This window comes from Carlito syrichta, unplaced genomic scaffold, assembly GCF_000164805.1.
Source record: "Carlito syrichta isolate Samal-C Ts95f unplaced genomic scaffold, Tarsius_syrichta-2.0.1 Scaffold288381, whole genome shotgun sequence".
Classification (NCBI taxonomy): Eukaryota; Metazoa; Chordata; class Mammalia; order Primates; family Tarsiidae; genus Carlito; species Carlito syrichta.
The window spans coordinates 23,305-33,468 of NW_007232477.1; the positions used below are offsets into that span (position 1 = coordinate 23,305).

The 10,164-nt window shown below is 41.1% G+C and overlaps 1 protein-coding gene across 1 annotated transcript in view; it reads left to right on the forward strand.

Moving 5' to 3' along the window:
- The first annotated feature begins 433 nt into the window (after window positions 1-433).
- Window positions 434-10,164, forward strand: part of WEE1 (WEE1 G2 checkpoint kinase) — a 22,223-nt gene continuing 12,492 nt past the window's right edge. The window contains exons 1-6 of the mRNA XM_021710297.1: window positions 434-510; window positions 1,016-1,221; window positions 1,718-1,781; window positions 2,264-2,436; window positions 3,105-3,226; window positions 8,863-9,009. Coding sequence (XP_021565972.1) covers window positions 499-510; window positions 1,016-1,221; window positions 1,718-1,781; window positions 2,264-2,436; window positions 3,105-3,226; window positions 8,863-9,009 — 724 coding nt within the window. The 5' untranslated portion in view covers window positions 434-498. The remainder of the gene's footprint in view (window positions 511-1,015; window positions 1,222-1,717; window positions 1,782-2,263; window positions 2,437-3,104; window positions 3,227-8,862; window positions 9,010-10,164) is intronic.

Genomic DNA, 10,164 nt, shown 5'->3' on the forward strand with positions numbered 1-10,164 from the left:
TGGCCCGGCCACCTGACACTCCCGAGCCAGATGGTGCCTTTTAAACTCGGCGACTGGGCCTGTAATTTGGGCGGTGCAGACAGAAGGAGTTCGGTTAAAAGAAAAAAAAATGTCCTGCGCTTATCATTGGGTGTCCAGCGATATGGGGGGGAGGTTTGAGGCGTGGAGGGAGACTGCGCTGCTACTTGGGAGTGAAGGCCGCCTTCCCAGCGTTTACAGGCTCCTAAAGAAGGTAGCGTTTGTGCTTCTTTCTCTCCGGACATGAGCTCGGGGGAGCGTTTTTGTCCTTGGGGGTGCGTGCCCAAGGTTTGGTCGGCCTACGTGTGGTTAGGTACAGCCCACTGTTGATAAGGTATCTTAAAGAATAGGTGTTCCGCACCGAGTTTTTGAGTGGCCAGTGAGTACTATGCAGATTACCCACTGCTATAACCGCAGATTTACAAACGAGCACTTCCAGAAATTAAGACAAGCATCGCCTTTGTAAAATTGACATGGAAAATGTACCTTAAAGTGAGTCTGTTTTGTTTTCAGATGTAGCGTTGTCGTAAACTTAAGGAATATGTGCTTGTGAGCGGTACTGTTTATGAGCCGACTTGCCCGAGACAAAACCCCTCTGAAAGTGGGGGGAGGAGCCAGCGGAGGTGGTTTTCAAAGTCCTATTTAGATGGGGGAGGGGAGCTTTTATGGGGCGCTCTGCTTTCTATTTTTGGATGGGTTGTAAGGGTTTGTTAACTTTTAGCCATTAGAATGGACTTAGTTTTAGCCAGGATTCACATTCTTTTAAGGGTAAGAAATAAATTTTGCTTGGTTATTTTTTTCAGAAAGGTAGTTAGTTATCAGTATCCAGCTTCAGACTTCCTAAATTAGCCACAATTTATTTTGCTTGAACTATTATAACAAAGGCTGTGTGTTGCTTTGACCTACCCATTCAGTCACATGAAAGGCTTGTTGAAGGCTGAGAAGGCTGGCTAACTGTAGGACTTGGACCCCAAACATTTTATTTTTCCTCTCCTAGAGTTTGCTCTCCAAAGCTCGAGGAATTGATTCCAGCTCTGTTAAACTCCGGGGTGGTTCTCTATTCATGGATTCAGAAAAATCAGGAAAAAGGGAATTTGATGTGCGACAGACTCCTCAAGTGAATATTAATCCTTTTACACCGGATTCTGTGTTGCTTCATTCCTCGGGACAGTGTCGTCGTAGAAAGAGAACGTATTGGAATGAGTAAGTCATTTATTCAACAGCTTGGTTCTTAAACAACCCAAGATTGGTTTGGTATATATATCAAAATTTAGTTTCTACTGAATGACATGGATGCTTGTGTTCTAATTTTTTTTTTTTTTTAAACTAGCTCCTAATTCTCAGGGGATAGGTGGAAAGTAATCAGTGGGAAAAGAGAGGCATGAGAGAGGAAGGAATAAAAAACCCTAGATATCATATAGGACATCTGCTGGTGTCAAAATGAGGCAGACAGTTGATTTAGAAGGGCTTTAATTTTGGTATGTGTGGTGGTACGGGCCTCTGTTTAGTGAGCTTATCTCTGTGGGTAACAACATTTTTATCCACTGGATTGTATTTTGTGATTATAAAGTTAATTGGATGCTTTCTGTTTTTATCCATTAAAATTCCATTTCGCTGTATATGTATCAGATAAAGTTTTAGATCTTAAGTCGATATATCTGTCAGATGTATTAATGGAAAAATACATAATTTTTTTCAGTTCCTGTGGTGAAGACATGGAAGCCAGTGATTATGAGCTTGAAGATGAAACAAGACCTGCTAAGGTAAATGGTTTTTAATTTTTTTGTTATTTCTGAAATTTAGTTTTCTACCTTTTAACAAATTATGACATATACATGTCAAATAGGCATTAAAACATAAGGTAGAATGATTTTTAAGTTTCGCTCATAGTCCTATGGCAAAAAATAACTTTTTTTTTTTGGAGTTGGAGTCTCACTCTGTCGCCCAGACTAGAGTGCAGTGGCTACTCCTGGCCTCCGCAACCTCTACCTGCTGGGCTCCGGCGATCCTTCCGCCTCAGCCTTCCAAGTAGCTGGAAGTACAGGTGCACGCTACCACACCCAGCTATTTTTTTATTTTTATTTTTATTGTAGAGATGAGGTCTCACCAAGTTGCCCAGGCGGGTCTTGAACCCTCGGGCTCAGGCACTCCACTCACCTCAGCCTCCCAAGGTGCGGGATTACAGGCTAAGCCACCGAGCCCGGCAAAAAATAACTTTTGTATTATGTAGTACTTTTTATTACAGAGAATTACAATTACTGAAAGCAATATGAAGTCACGTTATACAACAGAATTTCATGAGCTAGAGAAAATTGGCTCTGGAGAATTTGGTTCTGTGTTTAAGTGTGTGAAGAGGCTGGATGGATGCATTTATGCCATTAAGCGATCAAAAAAGCCATTGGCCGGCTCTGTTGATGAGTATGTATTGAATATTTTGTCTTCTGTGGTGTTATAAACATTAAGGTTTTAGGTGATCTAACACTGAACTTAATTCTCTAACTTTTGAGAAGTTATCATTAGGTCCTTTTTTGTGCCATCAGTTCTTATTGGACTTGGTTAATAATATATATGAATCGTCTCATTTTAGAACCTAACTTAAATTCCTTATTTCTAGTCAGCATCCATGAATTTGCATAAAAATAGGTTTTAATCTACTAAGTCCTAGTACCAGCTAGGTCTCCTCTTGCTGACAAATTTTCTTTAACTGAAACCTAGTGGCATGCTCACTGCCACCGCAGCCTCAACCTACTGGGCTCAGGTGATCCTTCTACCTCGGCCTTCCAAGTAGCTGGAACTACAGGTGCATACCACCATGCCCAGCTTATTTTTTTGATTTATTGTAAACCGAGTTGCCCAGGCTGATCTTGAACCTCTGGGCTCAGGCAGTCCTGTTACCCGGGCCTCACAAAGTGCTGGAATTGTAGGGGTGAGCCACCACACCAGCTAAACTCTCTTAAGCAAGTTGTTCTTTAGCATAACAATAGATATAGAAGTCAAGTTTACTATATGAAGTTTCAGATAAATTAATTCAGCCTAGACTTGAATAAAAATGATTTGTTGTTCTATCAATTTCATATCTCTCCTAGGCAGAATGCTTTGAGAGAAGTATATGCTCATGCGGTGCTTGGACAGCATTCTCATGTAGTTCGATACTTCTCTGCTTGGGCAGAAGATGACCATATGCTTATACAGAATGAATATTGTAATGGTGAGTATGTAATGGTTTTCTTTTTTCTTTTTCTTTTTTTTTTTTTTTTTTTTTGAGTTGGAGTCTCACTGTGTAGCACAGACTGGAGTACATTGGCCGCTCCCAGCCACCGCAGCCTCGGCTTGCTGGGCTCCGGTGATCCTTCTGCCTCAGCCTTCTAAGTAGCTGGAACTACAGGCATGTGCTACCACACCCGGCTAATTTTTGATTTATTGTAGAGATGAGGTCTCGCCAAGTTGCCCAGGCGGGTCTCGAACCCGTGGGCTCAGGCAGTCCACTCACCTCAGCCTCCCAAAGTTACAGGATTACAGGCTGAGCCACCGAGCCCGGCTTGTAATGGTTTTCTTTTAAACTTCTGAGCTTGAGAAAATGAACATCAAGGAAATATTTATTATTATCTAAAGTCTTAATCTATTTGTTTCTTTTATCACTAATAAATTCAAAGATCAGAGGCCTACCATAAATTTAAAATAAGTAAAGATTAAAAACCTCCCATCTGAAGCACTTTGTATAGACCTCAGTAGTACAACTTTGCATATTATTTTTGTGTCTGTCACTCAAACTGAACTACTTAAGAGGACAGTGGCCTTGCCATATATTTTTGGTATCCTTAGTAGCTAGCATAGTCTGTGGGGAATATAGTAGTTAAATGTTATGTTGAATGGATTCTACCTGCATCTAGCCTTTTCTTTCTGTTTGATTTTGTGTACTGCTAATACCGATGTTGATTACTTAATTATGTTTGCTGTTTTATTTTGTTTTAAAAACAGGGTCTCACTCTGTTGCCCAGGTTGGAGTACAGTGGTGTGATCATAGCTCACTGTAACCTTGAACTCCTGGGCTCAGATGATCCTCCCACCTTAGCCTCTCAAGTAGCCAGGACTAAAGGAACATGCCACAACACCCGTCTAACTTTTTTTTGAGTTGGAGTCTTACTCTGTCACCCAGGCTAGAGTGCAGTGGCACGCTCACGGCCACTGCAGCAATGACCTGCTGGGCTCAGGTGATGCTTCCACTTCAGCCTTCCAAGTAGCTGGAACTACAGGCACGTGCCACCATGCCCAGCTTATTTTTTGATTCATTGTAGAGACAAGGTCTCGCCAATTGCCCAGACTGGTCTCAAACTCCTGGTCTCGGGCAGTCCTCTCGCCTTGGCCTCCCAAAGTGCTGGGATTACAGGCTTGAGCTACCATGCCTGTCTTTAATTTTTTTTTGTTGAGATGGGGTCTTACTGTGTTGCCCAGACTGGTCTCAAACTCCTGGCCTCAAGCGATCCTCCTGTCTTGACCTCCTAAAGTTCTGGGATTATAGGTATGAGCCACCATGTTCTGCCAAGTTATGATCTTTTCGTTTTCTAGCTTGTTCTCCCTCTTCTCCCTCCCTCAAAACAAAACAAAACAAGCATGTATAGGTTCAACCTTAGTTGTTTCTGTATGGCTTTCAATTTTTATCAAACCCTTCAAGGACCACTTGTGTACCACTTTTTTCATTAAACCTTTACCAAAATCTTGGCCCGAATTCTGGTCATTATAGTCATCTGTTGTTATTATACACCAGATTTTTACATACAATAGGTATTTCTTGATCCTTTTGTAATTTGACACATTTATATTTTCTTTTTCTTTTTTTTGAGTCAGAGTCTACTCTGTCACCCAGGCTGGAGTGCAGTGGCAAGCTCCCGACCACCGCAACCTTGACCTGCTGGGCTCTGGTGATCCTTCTGCTCAGCCTACCACACCCAGCTAATTTTTTGATTTATTGTAGAGATGAGGTCTCGCCAAGTTGCCCCGGTGGGTTTAGAACCCGCAGGCTCAGGCAATCCACTCATTTCAGCCTCCCAAAGCACAGGATTACAAGCTGAGCCATTGAGCCTGGCCATCACAATATTTTTACAGGCTGGATGCAGTGGCTCATACTTGTAACCCTAGTACTTTGGGAGGCTGAGGTGGGAGGATTGCTTGAGCCCAGGAGTTTGAGGCCAGCCTAAGCAACATAGCGAGACCCCAGTCTCTACAAAAAATTAGCCAGACATGGTGTCATGCCCCCATTGTCCCAGCTAGCTGCTCAGGAGACTAAGGCAGAAGGATCGCCTGAGCCCAGGAGGTTGAGACTGCACTGAGCTGTGATCATGCCACTGCGACCCTGGACCACAGAGTGAGACCTCTGACTTAAAAAACAAAACAAAAATACTGACTCATGCCTGTACTTTAATTGCACCACTTTGGGAGGCAGATACCATCTCCTTTTAGTTTCTTTGTTATTAGTTCAGTAGCAGTCTAAGAATCACAAATATGTAACAACCTACCAAATATATGGTTGTGTAAATCAGATGATTTTGAGAACTCTTGGGCCTGGGAGATGGGAAAGAATAGTCTTCCTATCCTTTCAGATTACAGGAACCCTCCTCTGTAATAAAGTTAGGTTATACAATATTTTTTTGAAAATAATTTATTATTTTAGAGTGATATAAAACACTTAATATAGGTCTTTGGGAGGGAGGGGCGCAAAAAAAAAATATATATATATAGGTCTTTAAAAAATAGACCTAGGCCTGGCTCAGTGGCTCAGCCTATAATCCCAGCACTTTGGGAGGCTGAGGCAAGTGGATTGCCTGAGCCCCACGGGTTTGAGGCCAGGCTGGGCATCTTGGTGAGATCTCATCTCTACAATAAATCAGAAATTAGCCAGGTGTGGTAGCCTGTGCCTGTAGTTCTGGCTACTTGGAAGGCTGAGGTGGAAGGATCACCTGAGCCCAGCAGGTTGATGCTAGGGTGACTGTGAGTGTGCCACTGCACTCCAGCCTGGGCAACAGAGTTGAGACTCCAACTCAAAAATAAACAAAAATAGACCTGTGCAAAACAGGCCTTTTTCTGTGCCTGTTTGTCCTTCTTAGACAAAAGAAAATAAAGCTATCTAGATACATTTGTGAGCTCTTCCTTTTGTTTCCTTCTCCACCATTTCTCTTTCAACATAAAGCTTTGGATAAACTAAATAGGGCTGATCTTCAGATCTTTTCAGCAATTTTATAGGGAAAGGATTCTGTTATTTTTTTTGTTCTTGATTAACTGATTAGTGTGGTTGAGTTCCCTTATCTCAGTCATTTGCATTATAGGCTTTTTATCCTAGGTTGGTGACAGATTAAAATGTCTAACCTGTATAAACAAGTATAGAAAAATGTTGATTGACAGGACAAGAGAACCTGAAATGTCAGAACTTGTTTTGGTCTTCTCACCTCTTTTGCCCTTCTAGCAATGAGATGGAAGGAAAAGGCACAGCTATAGTTGCTGGACCTGATTAAAAGGGAAGTAGCCACGTTTTCTTACCAAGTTTGATCTGGGTCATAGCTTGCCTTGTCTGACAGGCTTATTGGTTTGCTCCCTTCCAGAGCCTTCATTTTTTTCTCTAGCTCAAGATTTACAAGTTAAGTAGGGAGAATATACTCAAGACTAAGATACCCATAAGTGTGATTTTTGTTTGCTTGTTTTCGTTTTGAAACAGAGGCTCACTATGTTGCCCAGTCTGCAGTGAATTGGCACACTCCCAGTTCTCTGCAGCCTCAACCTCCTGGGTCCAGGCAATCCTCCTGCCTGAGACTACAGGCACACACTACCATGCCTGGCTAATTTTTGTATTTTTTGTAGAGCTGAGATCTCACTATGTTGCCCAAGCTAGTCTCGAACTTTTGGACTCAAGTGATCCTTGTGCCTCCCAAAGTACTGGGATTACAAGTGTGAGCCACTGTACCCAGCCTATCTTTAAAAAAACACACTTGACATTTTGTTATTTAGTCTTGTTCAAATTATAGGACCTTCTTTCCTGACTAATAAATAATTGATTATTTATTACCCAGCTCTGTTTTTATTATTCCTAAGCTTTAAACAAGTGATTTTGTGTGTGTGTGTCAGAGTCTCACTCTGTTTGTTGCCCAGGCTGGAGTGCAGTGGCACACTCACAGCTACCACAGCCTTGACCTGCTGGGCTCAGGCAATCCTTCTGCCTCAGCCTTCCAAGTAGCTGGAACTACAGGCATGCACCACCACATGTGGCTACTTTTTTTTTTTTTTAACTTATTATAGAGATGAGGTCTCGCCAAGTTGCCTGGGCTGGTCTCGAACCCATAGGCTCAGGCAATCCTCTCACCTCGGCCTCCCAAAGTGCTGGGATTATAGGCATGAGTCACTGCACCCGATCATACAGATTTTTTTAGCAACTCCTTATTGCCTTTGAGAAAGTATAAACTTTAAAAGTATTTTAAAATAAAACAAGTTAACAGATTAGTTTAAAACTATACTAGAATTTTGATTTTTACCTATAAAATGTATAGACGGTTGTCAAGGGTATAGGTAATCCCAAACATTGATAATGGGCATATAAATTAGTATAGCCTCTGTGGGTCAGTGTGTGTGTGTAAAACGATATGTATGCATGTGCATACCCTTTAACCCAGCAATTTTGCTTCTGGGAGATACACTAATTGTGTGTAAAATTATCAATATACAAGGTTAATTATTGGATCATAGTATATAATAGCAAAGACTTGGAAATAATTTTTATTTTGTTTTATTATTTATTTATTATTGAGTTTGGGTATCGCTCTGTCATCCAGACTGAGGGTGCAGTGGCCTGATCACAGCTCATCACAGCCTCGAACTCCTGATCTCAGGTGATCTTCTTACCTCGGCAGGTGCTATAGGCAGGGGCCACCAAGTCTATTTTTTTATTTTTAACTTTTATAGAGGTGAGGTCTCACTGTGTTGCCTAGGCCTCAAATCCCAGGGCTCAAGCATTCCTGCTTCAGTCTCCCAAAGTGCTGGGATTACAGTGTGAGACACCACACCTAGCCAGGAAATAATTTTTAAATTGGGAGATTGATTAATGCGTCACTGGCCAGGTGCATGGCTCATGCTCACCAAAAATAAAACTTAAATTGAATGCATTCCCATTCAAATATACAATGGAATTCTATACAGACAAGAAGGAAATGAGTAGTGTTCATATATTGGTATAGAATGATCTTCAAGATAATGAACATAAGCTATTATTTTGCACAAATAGAAGTTGAAAGTAATGTATAAAAGTGAGCCCGGCAGCGTGGCAGTGCCTGTATTCCAGCTTCTTGGGAGCCTGAGGCAGGAGGATCATTTGAGTCTGGGAGTTCTGGGCTATAGTGCACTATGCTGATCTAAGTTCAGAGTGAATATGGTGACCTGGAAGGGAGAGATCACTAGGTTGCCTAAGGAAGGGTAAGCTGACCCAGGTAAGATAACAGAGCAAGTCAGTACTCCTTTCTTGACTAGTAGTAGGATTGAACCTGTGAATAGCTACTGCACTCCAGCCTGGGCAACATAGCTAGACTCTGTCTTTTATAAATTAAAAGAAACAAAAAAAGAAACTGATAATATTATGTTACTCTCGGAAAGAAAAACAATTGAGTCACTGTGTTGTATGGATGAGAGACTTTAAATTTTATGTTTTATCTATTGAAAGAGTAAAGTTGTGATTTTACAAGCAGGTTGAAGGGAGGAAGTCCTATAAAATGTCACTTTCTTGGTTGAGACTATGGTAATTCAGTAAAAATGGAAGAAAATTAAGAATATTTCAGAAAGAATAAAATCTAATATTTGCTGTCTTTTTAGGTGGAAGTTTAGCTGATGCTATAAGTGAAAACTATAGAATCATGAGTTACTTTAAAGAAGCAGAGCTGAAGGATCTTCTTTTGCAAGTTGGCCGGGGCTTGAGATATATTCATTCAATGTCTTTGGTTCACATGGATATAAAACCTAGTAAGTATTACAACCTTTCTGACCTTGTTCTTTGGTGTTATAGAGAATAAATTGTTTCCTTATAATAATATGAAAACACATATCTTTTTTCTTTCTTCTTTTTTTTTTTGAGTGGAGTCTTACTCTGTCACCCAGGCTGGAATATAGTGGCACGCTCACGGCCACCATGGCTTCAACCTGCTAGGCCCAGGCGATCCTTCCACCTCTACCTTCCAAGTAGCTGGAACTACAGGAACCCATCACCACGCCTGGCTAATTTTTTGATTTATTGTAGAGATGAGGTCTCACCTAGTTGCCCAGGCTGATCTTGAACTCGTGGGTTCAGACAATCCTCTCACCTTGGCCTCCCAAAGTGCAAGGGTTATAGGCGTGAGCCACTGCACCTGGCATTTTCATTGTTTTAAAAAACCAGTATTTACTTATCAGTATTGTTTTATGATTTCCATTTACCTCTTACTTTGTTAGCCTCCAAACTTGAGATAATAAACTCATTCTTATTAAAAGCTGGAAACTTTTGCTGCATCTTATAGGAACCACATAATCCCAAAGTGGGTCTCTGATGGTGTTACTAAACTTGTTTATAGTTCTACTCTTCTATTAGGCTAGACTATATTATAAAAATTTCCTCAGCTGACCCAAGTTTTTAAATTGATTTGTTCAAATTGCCATCTTTAAGGGATCATTGCATCTGGTTATATCCATTTTTCTTTTTCAGGTTTCACCCTTTCCCTACTTTTTAAAAATGATGGACTTGGCTTACATGCTGTTTTGGCTTACAAGCTGTCCCTGCAGCTAGATTTAACTGGTTGCTTCCTTGTATCATCTGACCTGTTTCTTCCCTATATTTTCTATAAATTGGAAGTTATAACTAAGGGTTGATGGATTAAAGTTAAATTTTAGGCTAGATGAATTTAATGAATTTTTTTTATATTTTGGAAATGTGTTGATTCGTGGGAATTTAAGTCATTTTTATACAATTTATCTTTTTTTTTTTTTTTTTGAGTTGGAGTCTCACTCTGTCGCCCAGACTGGAGTGCAGTGGCCGCTTCCAGCCACCGCAGCCTCGACCTGCTGGGCTCTGGCGATCTTTCCGCCTCAGCCTTCCAAGCAGCTGGAACTACAGGCGCGCGTTACCACGCCCAGCTAATTTTTTTT